At 42.0% G+C, this 20,866-nt stretch overlaps 1 protein-coding gene across 1 annotated transcript in view; it reads left to right on the top strand.

The window, feature by feature from the left end:
- cblb (Cbl proto-oncogene B, E3 ubiquitin protein ligase) overlaps window positions 1-20,866 on the top strand; it is a 106,411-nt gene that overhangs the window by 56,375 nt on the left and 29,170 nt on the right. Inside the window, exons 6-9 of the mRNA XM_080748379.1 lie at window positions 2,477-2,598; window positions 8,551-8,688; window positions 10,320-10,407; window positions 10,652-10,783. Of these exons, the coding sequence (XP_080604505.1) occupies window positions 2,477-2,598; window positions 8,551-8,688; window positions 10,320-10,407; window positions 10,652-10,783 (480 nt within the window). The remainder of the gene's footprint in view (window positions 1-2,476; window positions 2,599-8,550; window positions 8,689-10,319; window positions 10,408-10,651; window positions 10,784-20,866) is intronic.

Below are 20,866 nucleotides of genomic sequence, written 5' to 3' on the forward strand. Positions count from 1 at the left end.
TATCAGCCAAAAGAAATTGCAGACCTACAAGCTCACAATGTGTCGAGATGTGATGCATTGTGAGCATGTAGACCGGAAATGTTTACTTTTTTTTACCTGACTTTGTCAAATAATGCCCCTTAAGGTGGTTGTACACTGCTGCGTTTTTTGGAAATCCAAAATCCGCAAAAACGTTTTTCAGGCACAGGAGAGAGAAAGGAGAGAGAGAGAACAAGGGAGTGGTGACAGTTGCGAAAATCTGGTCCAAAAATAAATACGAAACGGGTGGCAGTGTGCAATTGTGATTGACATAACGTGAGGTTGATTTTTCTTTTAACGTAGTAGCGTGCAAAGACTTTTAATAATCCATTTTACAATTCTTTTATAAAAATCAAAACCTAAAACCTAAACTAAACTAGCAAACTAAACTAGCTGAAATTGAAATCAAGGTCAAAACAAAATAAAAAAACTACAACTACAGGACATTTTAAAACTATAATAACGTTGCGCTCCACAACTATCGCATGAAGCCAATAAGACATGACATTCTCTTGCCACAAACCAGCCATTAGTTTCGGGTCATCTCCCGTTGTTAACAACAACATCTCTATTCACATTTCACAATGTGTCTTTTTTTCCTTCCGTTAGATAAAAGTGGTTGAGTCACTGAAAACAGTGTCTCTCCACCAATGTGCTGACATTGGTTTCAACATACTGTAATAACTTTCTCCAGTCAACAGCCAAAATGAATATAGATTCATACATCATTGCGCGTCGGTATTGCATGCCAAAAATAGTTGATCTACAAGTGCGGCGACGCCTTGTGAGCTTGTAGATCGGCTATTTTCCAGAGGGATTACGCAATGGTTGTTTTGAATGTTGTATTGTTGTGGGATCACTTTGAATTCACCCCATACTGTAGATCTGAGTGAGCAATTTTAGATATGGTTGAGAATGGAACAGACAATCACTACCTCTTTTTGAATTTGTACTCACAGTTTGTCACTGTTTACGTCTAACATAACAAACACTTCTTTGCTTAGTAAAACTGTTGTTCCCACAGTGGGCATTTATTCCATCTTCCCTAGTTGGTAGACCAGTAATAAGTCTCCACCCATTTGATGTGGAAGTGAATGTTAGCTCACAGTTCCTTCCAGATCAAATGAGTGTTTGCCAGACTACCAACCCAAATAGCGGTCACCAAAAAAACAACCAGATCTAAATAGAGACACAGCCACCCACACGACAAAGCCGACCGCTTCTCAAGCTCTTGCGAGTATAAGTATCACATGCTAGCTTAATTAACTTAAACCCCATTCACCTATTACTGTTATAGCTTAAAATAGTGACTTTAGAGGCCCTTTTAATCCCTTTGCAGTTGCGGTGTCTTTTAGCAGCTCTAGCCAAATTTTTCTCCTCCAGATCAGCGCTGTATTTGATGCAATTCATTCCACTATAAGATTCTACAGCCTTATACCGCAGGTTAAATCCTTTAAGCCCCAGATACTGTACTTCGGTAATCGGCATTCAACAATGGCTCACAACGTGTTGCGATTGTGACCGTGTAGATGCCTCTCTCTTCCCTTTTTAAGATTTATATTCTCCCAATATGAAGACACCATGTGGTTAATCTGGTTGTCTTGGAGATTGTGTAGGAAGTGTATTTCTTCTCTAAGTAGTAATTCTTTTTTTATGCCTTAGACTTGCTGGCCAGAATTATTCCTCAATAAACAAATAATCCAATCCCCTCGTGGCCACTCAGATACTTTGATGATTATCATGAATTTTCTGAGTATATGTATGACTAGTGTCAGTGTTGCCACATTTGGTTATTATAAGCGACTTTGGGCTTGTTTTTCTTTAAAGTCAATTGTAAACGTTGGTAATTGCGGGTTGTGTTTTTTTGGACTTGTGTAGTTACTTATTTGGGCTTGCTTCCTTAATGTAGTTTAAACCAGTGTTTCTCAAATCTTTTCATGTCAAGGACCCCCAAATTAATATGTATCCACATCTGAAAACCTTTTGTGCCAAGGACCCCTGTAGCAGATTTGTGAAACGTTTAAAAAATACATTTCAAATGTGTCACTTTTTCCCCCAAGAAAAAAAAATTAGCAGATCGACAAGCTCACAATGTGTCGCGATGCCACACGTTGTGAGCTTGTAGATCTGCTATTTTCAAACAGACAACGTGTATATACGTAGGTTTAAAGCGCTCATGTGGCCTAATTAGTCGCTTCTTCTGGGCTTGTTTTCATAGACCGGGTCGCTAATTTCTATCACAAAATCTGGTCTGCGCGTGCGCGTGTGTGTGTGTGTGTGTGTGTGTGTGTGTGTGTGTGTGTGTGTGTGTGTGTGTGTGTGTGTGTGTGTGTGTGTGTGTGTGTGTGTGTGTGTGTGTGTGTGTGTGTGTGTGTGTGTGTGTGTGTGTGTGTGTGTGTGTGTGTGTGTGTGTGTGTGTGTATACTGACGTCTGGCCTTCTCTGTGTGCGTTTTGCAGCCTTGGGGGTCGATTCTGAGGAACTGGAACTTCCTGGCGGTGACTCATCCTGGATACATGGCCTTCCTGACCTACGACGAGGTCAAAGCCAGACTGCACAAGTACATCAACAAGCCTGGCAGGTAAGCTCTCACCCACTGTAGGGTTGTGACAACCACCTGATATTCAAACAAGGCACAACCTTATTTCCAAGAAAAATAAGGGACGTCCAGAAAAGGGTAAAAAAAAATCTCACTGTATGCTAGGGCATTCACAAATAGTGATTTTTAGTATTTGAATTATTCGACCTCAAAGTATTCGAATAGTCGAATATTCTACAGGGCTGGCCGAACTGTCAAATATTAAGTAAGCAAGAGGCGAACATTGTGAAAATAGCGGATCTACATGCTCACAACGCCTCGCGTTGCGAGGCGTTGTGAGCACGTAGATCGTCTATTTTCACAATATTTACAGTATCTGCGGAACCGAGTCACATTAAATGTAATACCTACAATTCCAAGTGCTTGTCAGGGTGGGGGTTCCCAGTTCAAATATGTTAAAGTTTGAGAACCCCTGTTATAGAGCATTAAATTCATCCACCAGGGGCATTGACAACTCATTCTTATGACTTCCTATCTAGCCAAGCTGTATAAACTATATATTCCTGAGCGGTGGTAGACCGCTCCATAGCATGGCCGTGTGTGTATCCGTGTATGTATCCGTCCGTGTGTGTATGTAGCCTGAACTACCACTCAGTGACCAGAGAGGGTGATGTTGAGTCTAGTCTGAGCATCAACTGCAATACTCTCTCTCTCTCTCACACACACACACACACACACACACACACACACACACACACAGGCACCCCCCCCCCCTCCCCACGACCACCGCTCAGTTCACACGGGTGTGATTTTTTTAAAGAGAAAACAAAGAAATAAAAATAAGCGAATATTCAAGTTCGGTGAACAACGTCGAATAGTGACTTTGATATTCGAATATTCGAATATTCTTATATTTGGTGAATGCCCTAATGTATGCTGTGTGTCGTTGCTGTCTGTCAGAAACCTACCATCTCCGTGTTCTAACTTTTTGTGTTTTTTTTCTCGAAAATGAACGGCCTACTTGATCAGACTACAGCAGTCACTTAAAAGCGTCAAAAGTAGCATATCTGCCAGCTCGAAACGGAGAGTGAAGCAACGTGTTGTGTGCTTGTAGATCTACAACTTTTTGATACTTTTGAATTTGACTCCTGAAAAGTAATAGTTTTGGATGAGGAGACTATTTTGGGTAAATCGATTTGCGGTAAACAGAAAAAAGCGGTCCAAGCAAGTACAGAGTCTACAGGGTTTAAGTGGTTTAATTACAACCTGTATTATAGAATATGTACAGTAACAGTATACTGTATATATTGTGATCTGTTTGAAATTAGTAAGATTCAAGGTTCATTGATTGGTTCCCAAAGAATAAGGAACAAAGTCAGTTCAATAAGGGACAATTCCGTATTTCAAAGGGACGGTTGTCAGCCCTAGTATCGCCACGGTGTATGTCTGTATGTGCAGAGGTATTTGGTTCTATTGATTTTACGAACGCGGTGCTTTATTGCACGGCATGCTTCTATTGACCCTGTAGCAGGGCTATATATTTCAGCGTTTGTTTACCCAAGCCTATTAAGAAGGTCCTCCGCCGGCCGCGTGCATGCTTTTTCTTTCATGTTATCTAGAAGTGAAGCCACAATCCTGTTCTAGGATGCCTGTGTATGCTATAACGAAGCTCCTCGTCTTGCAGACAGAATCGTAAATATTTATGAGCTTTTTGCAGAACATCAACATTGGCAACATTGACAGTATGGCAACCAAACAAATGGTTCCCAGACACACGTTCTGAAAACTTTAGATTATAAATATCTCTCTGTTCAGCCTGATTTATACTTGGTCGTCCATGGGTGTCGCTCACTGGAAATAGCAGATCTATGAGCTTGTAGATCGGCTATTTTTGGTGTGTGACACCTGTGTGCAAGGACCATCCAGACAACGAACGATAACAATAACTAAGATGCACCTCTTCAGACTCCATCTTAGCCCGTAGCACTTGCCCTAGCATTGACGAACTTGCAGGCTTATGGAAAGGTTATTTAGATAGCATGTTATTAGACAGATGCCAGGTTAATTTGTTGACCTGAGCCTCTGCTAAATTCCTAAATTGTATATATTTCACAACTGTCATCGTCGTTATAGTTGTGGTGTGGACTCTGCTAAACACTTGAGTTGTAATGATTTTTAAAACAATATATTTATAGTTAATTATTGTTATAGTGATTGGTGTGTACAGCCCTTAATTCAACCAACTTTGTACCCACTGCATCCCCTTGGTTTTTATCGTAACCACTTGAACCCTAGAATCCCTATTCTCTCAAGAACTCACAGGCAAAGATATTTGGTGGAGAAGGAAAAATGGCAGCTCCATTATAACTATAATTATAGTGTTTAAGTGGTTACAACAAGATAGGTAGATACTGTGCTACAGTTTATAGATGCTTGGATATTTGTGATGAATATTAAAAGATTAGCGTTGATGTAAGACTCAATTTCTTTCTTAAAAAAAACCTGAATTTGCATAGAAAGCAGACAGAACAAAACACTTGCGCTGACTGCACAGCATTATTAATTTTAATGAGTGAGAATCACTTTCTACATACTAACAAGCCACTAATGAGCTTGTGTATATAGTGCTGCCAATTATTTTCGGTTGCAAATTCTCACAAGGCTAACACAAGACCCCTTTTTTTCCCCCGTAAGTAGGAAATGCATGGTGGAAAATAATTCAAATTCTAATTACATAACATAGAAAAATAAATAACAGTGAAATCATGAAAAGGTTTGAGAACCACTGATTTAGAAGAAGGATTTAGAAGACATTCATAGAATCGGGTCAAAAATAGATGTGTACAAATGTTCACGATTTTTCAAAAATAACAGATCTACAAGCTTGCAGCGTGGCACTCGGTGCCTCGCTGTGAGCTTGTATTTCGGCTATTTTTTTAATAGTTAAAGCATAAAATATTGATTAAAGTGATTCAAATCTAAAGAGAGACATATTTTCACCACTGTGTGTGTTTGTTGCTTTTGTTTTGGAGATGGCATCTTATGATGGTCACATCGTAGCACTCTGAGCCTCATGCTGGTTTCGTGTCGTGCCAGATTCCTGTTCTCGCCGCGTGTTTTTTTGTCTTCCACATTCAAATTGTTCCACACTGCGCTGCTGCGCAATGTTCCTTTATACCAAACTGTGATTTGAAACGACTGATGGGAAGCCGTGCATGAAATAAAATGAAAGGCGTTAAAAAAAGTGCTGTTTGTTGCAGGGAAATGTTATCAAAGGAACAAATGGACTTCATAAATCAGTGTGTCTAGACTCTAGACAGTGTTGTCTGTTGTATTTGACGTGTTTCCTAGCAGGCGATGGTAATAAAGATGAGATGTCTCATCCGTCGCATTCCCCAGGGTACACGCAACTGTCATTGACGACATCAGGACTGGATGACTATGACATGTTCATTTGAAGAATATTAAGGACAATAGAAGGCTATTAATGATGCTGTCAGGAGTAATTTCATCAACAAGATGAGAAAGGGAAAAAATAATACTATCACAAGATAAGACTCAAATTGCATGCCCGTCCTGTTATAATATGGCAAAGGGTAATAGCGATATCGTCGCTGTCAGCCTGTCAGGTGGAAACCTTGTGTGTCCAAAACCTTTCAGAAAATGGAGAATTAAGCTGTGTTCCAATGGGTTCCATTATGTAGATATTATTTAATTGCAAGCTCTGTTTAATACTTGTCGTTGGTTCAATATTTATAAAAAACAACTAACAAGTCCACTTTTTTCCCTTTCTTTTACCTTTGTTCCTTTTCTTAAAGAGGTGGTGCCATAGTTTTGTACTTTTTCTGGTTTTCATGTGTCTAGGAGGTTGACAGTACTTCATTAGACCCCCCGGTGTGGTTGTTATGAGCAACTATGTATTCCCTTTGTATTTTGGGTTTCTTCCTCAAGGCTGCCACCTTGTGGGTCAAAAGTGCCGATCCAATAGTGTGACATCATATAATCATCCCCTCCCCTTTTACCATACACCCAACACTGTGGGTTTATGATCAGATCTACAAGCTTGTAGATTGGCTATTTTCACTATTTCAAATTGGGGGAGCGGAAAATCTTGAGTTTTTTACTTGAGCCGTGAGTGACCCATAAAAATTGGTCTGTAGGTTGTAGATTGGCTATTTTCACTACCTCTTTTAATTATAATTAGTTTTAATTTATGGAATTTCTTAGATGTGTTTGTTTGTTTTAAAATGTGTACAATTCTTCAAATATCCGTAACCATTTAGAGGCCGATTCTAAAAACGCCTTCTAAAACCTAACCTAAGGTTTCTGAAAACCTTCAGATTCTTATTCAAAAGATGTAAAATGAATGATGTTGCTATAATATGTATAGCAAATACTAATGAGACACAGAGGTGGCATCCGGTTTGAAAGGTAAAACAACGTATACTAGTAGGTGGCACCAGGTCTAAATGGGTTAAAAAAATAAATTAAAAAAAAAGTTTTTGTTGGTGGAGGGGGAAATCTTTTTTTTACAAAAGGGTCCTGACCCACCGTTTGGGAAACAGTGGCCTACACGATGGGGCTGTGTTGTCTGCTGAAGCCACAGAAATCCTTTTTTTTTTTTATCAAAAGGATTGTTTGCATCTGGGATCTTTTGATGTATTGCAGGATCTCTTATGTCCCACAACGAACATGCACACACACACACACACACACACACACACACACACACACACACACACACACACACACACACACACACAGAGGCCCTCACTGAAGTCTGTCCCCAGCGTGTGCGAGTGAAGTGCACATGTGGGTGTTGATGCAACCATCATGAAGTCTGTGGATTGTTGTTCCTGTGTCTTCAGCCGAGCAGATGGGGTGATTCACAGGATGCTGCTTGTACAAGTGCTGCAGATTGAAATTCATATATCGTCACTGTCGGGCAGAAAACTCGTATCTCCAAAGTTTCAAATTTGTAATTTTTTTCATAAAGTAAAGCCCTGCTTCATCATACCGGGCCGTCGCACAAAAGTAGTGAAAACAGCTGATCTACAAGCACATCGGCTGTTTTCAGTAGTTTAAATCATTTAAAAAACGATAGGTACGAAGCAAACGGTTTTGGACATACAAGGTTTCCACCCGACAACGACGACATCACACTGTGGTCTGCTATCTGAACTATTGTTTCCTCCACTGGGTTGGATAATTATTAGAGCGCAGGGACTTTTCTTTTCTTGTGTTGGGCATCACTTGGAAGTATTTGTTTATGTAGTCGATCTGGGATTTTTTTCTTTACCGTTCCTAGTCGGCTGTTTTGATGCCAATGTTTTCAAACCCTGTAGCACTTTGAGGTTTGGGAAAATGTGAAGTGTGTTATAAATAAAATGTATGAATATTATTATGGTTAAACCCCTGTAGTATGGTCATACGGCCAAAATAGCCGATCTACCAATCTCACAACACATTATGAACTGTTATTTTCTTCTAATTGGCCTTCCCAAATAATGTGGTACCTGGACATTGTCAATTAAATTGTTAAATTACGATATCAAACAGAAATATCAAACCTGTCAAACAGTCTACAGTACATTCCATAAAGGAAATGCATGTACAATATTTAATTCAGTCTGAACAAAAGCTAGGGATAAAACATGTGATATCATTTTGTAATGGGAGATATTTCTCTAAGGGGATGTATTTCTGTACATTTGAGTCGCACAGAGACATCAAATGTAACTTCTGGGTCTCGAGCTCGAGCTTGAAGAACCGCTGCTCTACATTATTGTCAAAAAGGATTCCGTGACATTGTGTACAGCACAGTATGTGTTGTACAGGGCTGTTTGTTCCTGTGTCCCTCCACCATGCTCTTACATCTCTGTGTCCCTCCACCATGCTCTTACATCTCTGTGTCCCTCCACCATGCTCTTACATCTCTGTGTCCCTCCACCATGCTCTTACATCTCTGTGTGCCTGTGTCCCTCCACCATGCAGCTACATCTTCAGGCTGAGCTGCACCAGGCTGGGTCAGTGGGCCATCGGCTATGTGACCAACGATGGCAACATCCTGCAGACCATCCCCCACAACAAGCCCCTGTTCCAGGCCCTCATCGATGGATGCAGGGAGGGCTTGTACGTAACCTCCAGTCCACACCTCCCTACACACTCTCAGTCAGTCAGTCAGTCAGTCAGTCAGTCAGTCAGTCAGTCACTGACTGTCGGTCTCTCTCTCTCTCTCTCTCTCTCTCTCTCTCTCTCTCTCTCTCTCTCTCTCTCTCTCTCTCTCTCTCTCTCTCCCCCTCCTCCATGTATTGGTCCGTTGTACTCTTGGGCCATGGCGGCCTGTAGACAGAACATGAACTGACGGAATCATTCATATCTGATTTAAATATAAATTTTGTTTTCTTCCGGTCCTAAAGACACTGCTTCTGAGCCTGGGAGGGTTATTGGCATGTGTGCGTTCCATATTTGTGCTAGAGATGAAACACCGTGTTTTGTTGTCTGGCCCCCGACAACAGAGTGCTGTTGTGACGACGTCTGTTTCCATCACACCTGCCAGCTGCCGTCTGACGGTCTCCTCGGCACATCAAACGCACTTCCTTTCCTTTAGCGCCGCGGCACCGCTCTTTTCCTCAGCCATCGATCAAAAAGACTCTGCCTAGTTAACGGCTGCTTCTCACATATCGTCTTTTTTAGAAGCCTATGCTGTAGGCCTTGGGGGAGGGATGTGTTTACAGGTACTTCTGTTATTTATCAAGCTGGCAGACCTTAAATGGCTTCCAGGAGAAGGTGCTAGAAAACTTGCGTCTCACCAGCCACTCAAGTGCACGACGAATGTCACGAGTCAAAGTTGTTATTCACAAGAAAGAAAAACTAAAATACAAAACAAAAAAACGACGTCATTTTCACTGTCAGCTGGATGGGTGTAATCTACAGTAGTCAGCCATGATACTACTCCGGTTCAAAGCTCAGAGAAAACAAAGTTCATCTCCTGTGTTAGGGAGTGCTGCGGATGTGCATCATTGAAGCTGCATAATGTACCCACTACCCAGTAGATGTACAATACCTAAACAAACCGCACGGCAGTAGAGCAAGGTGTGCGTGCTGCGCACGCCGAAAGCTGCACAAGACCATCAAACCACCGCCATTTCGATTGAAATGCATTGGCAGAAATCACTCTCATTGGTAGAATATTAGTGCAGACAGAGTATTTCTACATTGCAGTATTGATACTATTACTTAAAGGGGCACTCCACCATTTTTCAACCTATGTTCATATAATTGGTCCTCACTCAAAAATACCTTTTTTTTTTTTTTTTTCTCAGAGGAGGGCTGTCGGCAGATCAGAAACCCATCGTCTTGTGACATCATCGATTGCCAATCCAGCTTATAGAAACTGCAGGCTTTCTATTCCTGAAAAGTTGCAATTTTAAAGTGGAAGCCATTGTTCTCGCGATAATAAAAATCTAAATATTTTTTTCAAAAATATTGATTAGATTCTTTTTGGGGAAAATGATGATGTCACAAGACGATGGATTCTGAACTTCCCACAGCTCTCCTAGGAGACTTGGACTGAGTAGAAAAAAATTGTGATATTTTATCATGAACATTAGTGAGGACCTATTATATGAAGACAGGTTGAAAAGTGGTGAACTACTCCTTTAAGCAAAACATTTGAGCTCTCTCCCCACCACTGAACACGGCCCCATGTCTATGTTGCAGCTATTATATCACAGGCTAAGTTTGCCCTTTCATATCCGCAGCTATTTGTTCCCTGACGGACGCAGCTACAACCCTGACCTCACAGGCCTGTGCGAGCCCACTCCCCACGATCACATCAAGGTCACACAGGTGGGTGTGTGTGTGTGTGTGTGTGTGCGTCATTTACATACCAACAGTAAGATACGTGCACGTGAGATCCTGCTCCGTCTGCGCTATATAGCCAGTGTCAGCCTGCAGGTGTGTGTGTATGTGTGCGCGTGTGTGTGTGCGCGAGCGTGAGGCGACTGTTCTGCGCGTTTGTGTGCTGCGTTTACATAATTGCCTGCGTGCGTCAGTCGATGACTAACGTGTGCGTGTGTGTTTGCCTCAACAGGAGCAGTACGAGTTGTACTGTGAAATGGGCTCCACCTTCCAGCTGTGCAAGATCTGTGCCGAGAACGACAAAGACGTTAAGATTGAGCCTTGTGGTCACCTCATGTGTACTTCCTGCCTCACCGCCTGGCAGGTACTCACACAATAAGATCAGCCCATGCGGAACCTCTAAGTTGTGTGTGTGCGATTGTGTGTGTGTGTGTGTGTGTGTGTGTGTGTGTGTGTGTATGTGCGCGTGTGTGTGTGTGTGTGTGCGCGTGCGTGTGTGTGTATTGTGTTTTTATCAGTGGTGCAAAGTAACTACTACTACCATTTTGAGTTTTTTTTTTTTACTTTACTGAAGTATTTCCAATTGTCTGTACCTTTTATTCTACTCCATTACATCTCAAAGCCAAATATTGTACTCATACTCCAACTACAATTATTTGAAAAATGTAGTTACTTTGTATATTCGAGTTGTTATTACAAAACATACATTAACCACTTCAGCCCTACATTTCGTCCGCTTGAATAAATCCGATCTACAAGCTCACAATGCGTCGCATCTGAGCTTGCAGACCGGCTATTTTCAAAAGATTTGTATACATTTTATACATTTGAAAACGTAATAATGGCTACTTTCTACTTTTGGTGTTTTTACCCTTCAGGACGGGAACCCCTATTTGAAGTTTTTCAGAAAACTTAGGTCATGATTTAGAGGGCGTTTTTAGAATCCCCCTCAGTCCTAAATGGGTTACGACTCTCCTTGTAACAGAGTATTTTGTCGTTGTCGGGTGGAAACCTTGTATCTCCAAAACCGTTCATTTTGTATTTATCATTTTAACGATTTAAACTAGTGAAAACAGCCGATCTACCGCGAGGCGTTGTGTGCTTGTAGATCTGCTGTTTTCACTACTTTTGTGCGACGGCCTTGTATGATGAAGCAGGGCTTTACTTTGCGAAAGAACGTACACATTTGAAACTTGGAGATACAAGGTTTCCACCCGACAATGACGATTTATACGTTGCAGTATTTAGTTACGTAAAACATGCGAGTACTTTTTCCACTGCTGGAGGATTGTCATATATTGTGTTTTATATACCGTCACCGATGGTAGTAACGGTGCTTTGAAGGCCCCCGACTTCTGTGGGAAAGAAACACCCCTCCCTCATATCAGCAACCTACAGCGAGGTATAGCCAGTCAGAGCAGGAACTGAGCCATGTGAAACTCACTGGCTATTGTTGTAGTCGTGTTGTTGTTGTGGGCATACGTTTTTCTTTTTTTTTTAAACGCACATCTAAGATTGTTGCACAAAGTCACTTCCTCTTGTCAGGCTAATGCTGTAGCTTGTGGAAAGATGTTGAAAGCTCTGAAAATTGCAGCACTTGAGAACAAGTTGTTGACCGCAACATACCAAGTTCATGCCGGTTTTATACGTATGCTTAGGGGTGGGCGATATGGAAAAATACAATATCACAATATTTTTTCCAAGCGGTATCGCGATACACGATCTTATCACGATAATTTTTCATGTTGGTTTTTATGGTTATTTTTCAAGTTACTTAATAGTACAACAACCACCTACAAGGTAACAAAAACTAAAATCTCTGGGTTCCCTTTGGGAGGTCTACATTGGCCCTTGACAAGTATGTAACTCTGACAGTATACATTGACTGTCAGAGTTAAGGGGAGCTTGATATTTTAAAGTTTGAGAACTACTGATTTAGACCAAAATGCAGGTTTAAATGACATCTGCAATGAATCTCTGTTTTAAGAATTCAACAAGATTTTGTATTAGTCTCCCTCATTGTATCACAATACATACGATATCTCTGAAAAGGAATATCGTGGAGATATTGTATCCTCTCAACGATATTTATCACCATATCACCACCCCTACATATACATTACTTTATACTGAAAATAGACGATCTACAAACTCACAAGGCGTCCAAAAAGCACGGCGCGCTGTGTGCTTGCTTGTAGAAGGGTTGCGCGACACCCACGCGTGCAACCAAGCATAACTCGGGCTTCACAGGTGAGGCAGGGTCACATAACGGTTGTTCCACTCCACTATCGATCGTTTCCGAGCGGCTCGAGGCAGCATGTGATACCCTTGGTTAACTATCTTCCTCTTCCTCCCCGCGGCCTTGCATTGTGTCCTAATCACATTTCCACATGTCAGTCGGTAATGGGAGTGAAAAGCTGGAGTTTGTGCATTTGTCAGTGTTTCTGGTTGTGTGTGTGTGTGTGTGTGTGTGTGTGTGTGTGTGTGTGTGTGTGTGTGTGTGTGTGTGTGTGTGTGTGTGTGTGTGTGTGTGTGTGTGTGCATGCGTGTGTGTGTGTGTGTGTTAGAAACTGAACCAGCATGGTTGTAATTACCTTCATAATCAGTCATTAGCATCAGGTCCCCTCCCCCCCTCCCCTCCCCTCCCCTCCCCTCCTCTCCTCTCCTCTCCTCTCCTCTCCTCTCCTCTCCTCTCCCCTCCCTCTCTCCCATCAAAAAGCTTTTGATCCGAAAATCGGCGATCGTCTAACCTTCCCTAGTCACCACTCGTGCACTGATAGCTCATGCAGACCGTGCATGAAGCAGAGGTGACGTCAGCGCCTCTCCTTCTCCAAGGCACCTTCCACCCATCCGTTTACTGTCTACACACTCGAGCTCCTCCTGCAGCCATGCTTGGGGCTATGCTAGCGAAACTTTTCAGTTCTGTTCTTCAGTCACACATGGACTATTTGCGGGGACATTTACGTGAAAGGATCGCGCACGCGAAACGCACGGGGACATCGACGATCGGCCAAAACCCCCATTCTATCCCAACGGAAATCGAGAAAATCATGGTGAGTTACTGGCCTGGGGGGAAAAAAAAAGAAAAAACAGCGGCGCTGTTCAAGATGGAGGGGCTGCGGGGTCATGTTTATAAACATAATATTATGTCTCAGATCACAATACAATAATAGAAATGTCACGGCTAATCTACCAACCACCATTCTATTTCGGACGTCAACGTGTTAATATACCTAAGAGGAGTTGTGTGAAAAGAAAAAAAAGTCCCCCCTCTTCTGTGTTGCCTAGAACTGGAGGATTGATTTTAGGGTTTGTATTGCAAATCACAACTTGATGACATCACACATTGTACTTTACAATACAAACCTCAAAATCAATCCTCCAGTTTTAGGCAACACAGAAGAGGGGGAATTTTCTTTTTTATTTCCACACAACTCCTCTAAGGTATATTAATGACATAGTTCAATATTGAAAATGGGTGGTCTTCCCCTTTAAGTAATGTATGTACTCAAGTACAGTTTTGAGGTATTTGTACTTTACTTGAGTATTTCGAATTTCCAATACTTTTACTTCTACTCCACTACATCTCGGATCCAAATATTGTACTTTTACTCCATGTATTTGAAAACCTTAGTTACTAGTTACTTTGCAGATATAAATTATAATATTACCAGTAAGACTCCCTAATCGGGAGATAAGCGACCGTTGGTCGCTTATCTCCACAAATATCACAACCTCCACCTCTCACGTCATACGGGTAGCCATAGTTACACCTGGAATGTTGAATCTCCATATATGGAGATAACCTACGCATCACACAAAGTCTGACCTCACCAGCCCATACTTGGGCATGGACGACTTATATCTCCATATACGGAGATGGCCATATATGGAGATACGATGACATCACAGAGTCCACAGCTGATGATGTGGCGTGATGTCATACAATACACAAACAAGCCCTATATAAAGGGGCAATTCTCACCAGGGAAGAGAGCATTGCCTGGAATGTTGAATCTCCATATATGGAGATAACCTACGCATCACACAAAGTCTGACCTCACCAGCCCATACTTGGGCATGGACGACTTATATCTCCATATACGGAGATGGCCATATATGGAGATACGATGACATCACAGAGTCCACAGCTGATGATGTGGCGTGATGTCATACAATAAACAAACAAGCCCTATATACTGATGCGATACGATGACATCACAGAGTCCACAGCTGATGATGTGGCGTGATGTCATACAATAAACAAACAAGCCCTATATACTGATGCGGAGATATGAGCAGGGCAAAGGTGTGACGTGTGACGTGTGACCGACCGACCGACCGACCGACGGACGGACGGCCGGTGGAGGTTTTCATAGTAAACTGCTCCCTGACGGTCGCAATAAAAACATACATTAATCAGTTTAGCCTTATTCCATCCACCTGTTTCCGCGGGAGTTTACTGGAGATTATTTGGACCGCACTTCCGGTTTAACAGCAGACATACAAGCTCACGTCGCGTCGCAGATGCAACCCGTTGTGAGCTTGTAAATCACACTCGGCTGCGGCGGCGGAAGCTCGGTACAACGTCTGCGCAATGCACTATGGGGCGTTGGAAACCCGTGGATACCTTGGCTATTTGAAAATAGCCGATCTACAAGCTCACAACGCGTCGCATCACGACGCGTTGTGAGCTTGTAGATCTGCTATTTTCAAACATTTTGTACTTTTGGTACTTTTAGTACATGTTGACGCGTTGTGAGCTTGTAGACATTTTGTACTTTTACTTTTGGTAGGCCTACTTTAGTACATTTTGATGCCAATACTTTTACTTGTAATGGAGTACTTCTACATTGCAGTATTGATACTATTACTCAAGTAACAAATGTGAGTACTTTATCCACCACTGGTGAAGGGCACATATGGAGAGAGTTTCCTCATCATGGCAGCTATACTGTAGGGTAGGCCTTGCAGCATTGGAGGAATGTGTGCGCGGTGACCACACCACGCCAACGCTAAACACTTCTCTGTGTGTCCCCCAATTCTCAAGAGACTAAGTCGCAAACACTGCAAACAAGGGGGGCGGGACAGCCGACTTCTTTCTCTGTGGCTTCAGTATGTCGTTGCCATCGGCAGAAACCTCCTAACTTTTCGTGCTTTTTTGGAAATTAACCCCCCTATACTCGATAACACTACAGTCACACAAAAGCATCAAAAGTAGTTTCTACCACTTTTGGCTTAAAACAGTGGCTTAAAACAGTGGTAAATCAGTCAACAACCTTGAGTTGGCTCATGGACCCCGCCCACTGTTGTGTTGCAGTTGTAACATTTCCAAGATCTTGCAAGTTACAACTGTGTTTCTTTCATTTATATGGTAGAAGTGGTAGAAAAGCAATTTACCATTCGAGGGTCGTGGTTTGTTGGCTGATTTACCACTGTTTCAGGGTTGTTTGGCGCTCGGCTTCAAGTACAAATACCTCAAAATTTGACTTAAGTACATTACTTAAGTCCAATTTTGAGGTATTTGTACTTTATTTGAGTATTTCCAATTTCCAATACTTTTACTTCTACTCCACTACATCTCAGATCCAAATATTGTACTTTCACTTCACTAAATGTATTTGAAAACTTTAGTTACTGGTTACTTTACAGATTATAATTTAAAACACATACATAAACCACTTTAGCCCTATTTTATACCTTGGCTATTTGAAAATAGCCGATCTACAAGCTCACAACTCGTCGCATCGCGACGTGTTGTGAGCTTATAGATCAGCTATTTTCAAACATTTTGTACTTTTACTTTGGGTACTTATTAAGTACATTTTGATGCCAATATTTTTGTACTTTTACTCAAGTACATTTTGAATTCTGGACCTTTACTTGTAATGGAGTACTTCTACATTGCAGTATTGACACTTTTACTCAAGTAAAAAAATGTAGTACCTTTTCCACCACTGCATTTAACTAGTAAAAAAACCTTTGCAATTATGCACTGGCCAAGAGGCAGACCTATTACACAGATTCACATGCGTATACGTATATATATTTAAAAAAAGCCTGGAAAATGTCTGAACAGAGACGGATAGGTTCAGCTAAAATGAGCACACTCTTTCCAGCGCTCGTGCTTTGTAAACAGTGTCCGAGGCGACGTTATATGTGCACCCAGCCACCCACATTAACACTGTTTGTTTGTCACGCTTCCTGTTATGATGAAAAGCCAAGTGAGAGACCCCACCTCCATTACCCCGGGGTATCACAGGGGAACATAGTGTGTGTGTGTGTGCGTGCGCGTGCGTGCGTGCGTGCGTGCGTGTGTGTGTGCGTGCAGTGTTGGATAAAGTACTCACATTTTTACTTAAAAGTATCAGTACTGCAATGTAGAAATACTCCGTTACAAGTAAAAGTCCGGAATTCAAAATGTAGTAAAAGTGAGTAAAAGTATGAAAAAGTATGAACGTATTGGCATCAAAATGTACTAAAAGTAACAAAAGTAAAAGTACAAAATGTTTGAAAATAGCGGATCTACAAGCTCACAAATAGATAGATAGATAGATAGATAGATAGATAGATAGATAGATAGATACCTTTATTATCCCAAGGGGGAAATTTAGTTGTCCAGTAGTAGCACAGCAGTATACAGTTATTTACAAAGTTACAGAGACGTAAGAAAGATAGATAAGAGGGAAAAAAAACAAAAAACAAAGACAAGAGCAGTACAGTACCAACTAGAAGCAGTGCTCTTCCGAGCACAGGTCTCCACCAGGTCAGGCATGTAATGTGTTTTACATAAGTCGGCCTCCTGATGGCGCTATAAAAGGCTGATGTAAAAAATGCAGGGAAAAGGTTTTACCTTGGCCTCTAAGGAGTGCGCATACAAAGTTTGACACTAATCGGTGGAGTTATCGGTGAAAACATGAATCGGCCTGTTATAGCGCCACCATGAGGCTGATTTGATTTATCTTAAGTGGCATTTATTCCTCTGCCTATTGGGAATGTGCATGCACAATTTCACCAAAATCGCACACTGCGTTCAGGATTTCAGGCATTTTATTCAAAACTGACCAATCCTGCAAACTTTGAAAGCCAGTTTTAGCCAATCAGGATGGAATATGGAAAATCTGACACATCCATGTCGATCACATGACTGTAGAGATGCTGTCTACTGATTTACGTGATTTTTGGACAAAATCTGTAGGAGTACTGGCAAAAGTTAGTTTTGCAAAAGTCGGCCTCCTGGTGGCGCTAGAACAGGCCCATGTGAAATATTTGGGGCAGAGGTTCTGAATTGGTGTCGAGGGAGTGTGTGTGCACAGTTTGGCAGCGACCGGGCCAACGGCGCCGGAGATTAGCTGGTAACGGACAAACGGACGGACGGACGCACGCACGCACGCACGGACGGACGCACGCACGGACGGACGGACGGAGGGGAAAACATACTCTCCCTCAGCCTTCGGCTGGTGGAGACAATAAGGAGAAGGTGCATCAATAGAGGGGGCGAATAATATATAAGTATATATACATAAAGTGTCTTGCAAAAGAGACCATAGCAGTCAATGCTAGTTAGTGCAAACAAGTATCTCACTGTCATCTAACATATAATTTAGCGAATGTCTGTCTGAGTGTCTGAGTGTCTGTCTGTCTGTCTGTCACAGCGTTTCTCCTCAGTGGCTGGAGCAATTGATCTGAAATCGCATCACCATTAGCATATGAACACACCTGACACAACTGTGAAGCCCTTTTTTCACTTTCACAAATCGTTTAATTGATATTAATTTATTAGTGAATTAATTTTTCCCATTGACTTATAATGGGAATCGCAAAAACTCACATTCAATATTTTTTTTCTCGCAAACCATAGGGGCTACAGTTACAAAACTCTGAGAGGAGATTTATAATGATATCAAGGATTAAATAAAAAATAACTTTGTCAGTTGGCCTCATGGTGGCGCTATAACAGTCCACTTTACGTTTCGGCCTGTAACTCTTGAACCGTAGGTCGGAAAATTAAAATTATTTTTTCCCTGGATTCCGTGGGTCGAGACGCATCTCCCGATATAGGCCACGCCCATTTGCGCCAGGCTAGATTTTCCGCCATCTTGAATTTTCTCCAAAACACACTTTTTGCTCCTTTTCCTACATATTTTCTTCAAATGTCGCAAAAAGCGGTATACATGATCTATGAACCCATGCAATGAATATACTCAAGGGATATGTCGATAGTCTGTACCGTTCGTTCGTAACGGGCTTCCAAAGTTATTAGCAGGATGGGACCGCAAACAATAGCCGTAAAGCACAAACAAATTGTCGAGTCAACACTGAATTTTAACCAAGGGTCGCGGGTGGCATACTCAACGAATCCCCAAAAGCATTTCCACTCTGCCTCATGGTGGCGCTATAACGGCCTACTTGCCTTGTAACTCTTGAACCGTAGGTCGAAAAATTAAAATTCTTTTTTCCCTGGATTCCTTGGGTCAATACGCATCTCCCCATATAGGCCCCGCCCATTTGCGTCAGGATAGATTTTCCGCCATTTTGAATTTTCTCCAAAACACACTTTTTGCTCCTTTTCCTACATATTTTCTTCAAATGTCACGAAAATGGGTACACATGATCTCTGAACCCATGCAATGAACATAGTCAAGGGATATTTTGATAGTCCATACCGTTCGTTCGTAACGGGCTTCCAAAGTTAGCGGGAGGGGCCCGTTTTGCAAACAATAGCCATAAATCACAAACAAAACGTCGAGTCAACACTGAATTTCTGCCACAGGTTGCGGGTGGCTTACTCAACGAATCCCCAGAAGCATTTCCAATTCCACCCGTAGAGGGCGTCACAAACGCGCAAAACGTAACCGTTTCGTTCCAAAACGCGTTTTTCAGGCGGACCGACCCTCTCAAAAAGAAACACAGACTACTCTGCGGATGGTCTCACGGTCCAAACCGCTGCACACACACACACACACACACACACACACACACACACACACACATAGCCATTAAACGAAACGGGTATTTCTTACATTGATGCTCCTACATATTATCATGCAAGTACCAGTTAAAGTTACTTTCCATCCCTCATATACCGTGTGCACAGTGCACATCCCATAACCCACACACTGCACATCATTTCGGAGCTCATATCTTTGAACGGGTAAGGACTAGTTGTTAAACAAAGCAAAAATACTCAGAAACTACCAACACTAACAACCTAATAGTGCAGTGTCAAAAATCAGTGCGAAAAAAGAAGAAACTAGGAAGCGTGTCACTGCAAGGCGCACATGAGCACTCTTCCTGGAAGGTCCTTAGAGGTCAAAGTCAATACAGCAATTGTTCCTTAGAGGTCAAAGTCAATACAGCAATGGTTCCGTAAGTCTAAGTTAGGAAGGGAGACCTTTTCAAGCGTCCGTTATGTGTCTCGTTGTACAGCTTAAGGGCAGCCGGTACAAAAGATTTTCCTAATCGTGGGCTTGTAGATCGGCTATTTTCAAATGGCCAAGGTATAGAATAGGGCTAAAGTGATTAATGTATGTTTTATAATATTATAATGTATATCTGCAAAGTAACTAGTGACTAAAGTTTTCAAATAAATAAATAGCGGAGTAAAAGTACAACATTTGGATGCGAGATGTAGTGGAGCAGAAGTAAAAGTATTGGAAATTGGAAATACTAAACTAAAGTACAAATACGTCAAAAGTACAGTACTTAAGTAAATGTACTTTACACCACTGAGTGCGTGTGTGCGTGAGTGAGTGACTTTGACCAGTGACGTGTGTGCGTAACGTGCACACACACGTGCATGTTTCAGCGGTGAAGAATGTGTGAGTCACAGAGCAGCCCCAACTCCTCCTGGGTGACTAACACAGCACCAGTACCAGTAGGTTTGAGTCAGCGGTGGTTCCCTTTTACTGTTGCTTTGTTGCCCCGCGTTTTAGTCAACCCGGGGGTAGACCTTTTTATGGACAATTTATGCTCCGCCGCACGGCCGTGTCGCGCGCTAGCTCCCCGAAAACAGCCGACCTACAAGCTCACGATGTGTGTCGCGGGTGCAGGGGTGTCACCCCAAATTCGGGGCCCTGGGTACAAGGATTCACTGCGGGGCCCCCCCATGAGTGTTCTTCATAGGGGGAACTGGGAACACATGATTATACGTTATTTTGTGCTTTAACCTTGTGAGAAACAGCAGATGTATGCGCTGCGAGCTTGTAGATCTGCTATTTTTGACAAAATTGTGAACATTTGTGGAAGTCTTTGAATATTTCAAATCCTTCTAAGGTTTTTTGATGTGTATTTGGCCACGGACCCCCATCTCAAAATATTTAGTTCCAGGGACCCCTCCGAAGCAAAATTTGAGTTACAAAATGTTCGCTTAAAAATACATGTGTGCAAATTCAAAGATTTGCACACATTTTCACAACTTTTTCAAAAATAGCAGATATACAAGCTC

The sequence above is a fragment of the Nannobrachium achirus genome, assembly GCF_963921795.1.
Source record: "Nannobrachium achirus genome assembly, chromosome: 19".
NCBI classification, from domain to species: domain Eukaryota; kingdom Metazoa; phylum Chordata; class Actinopteri; order Myctophiformes; family Myctophidae; genus Nannobrachium; species Nannobrachium achirus.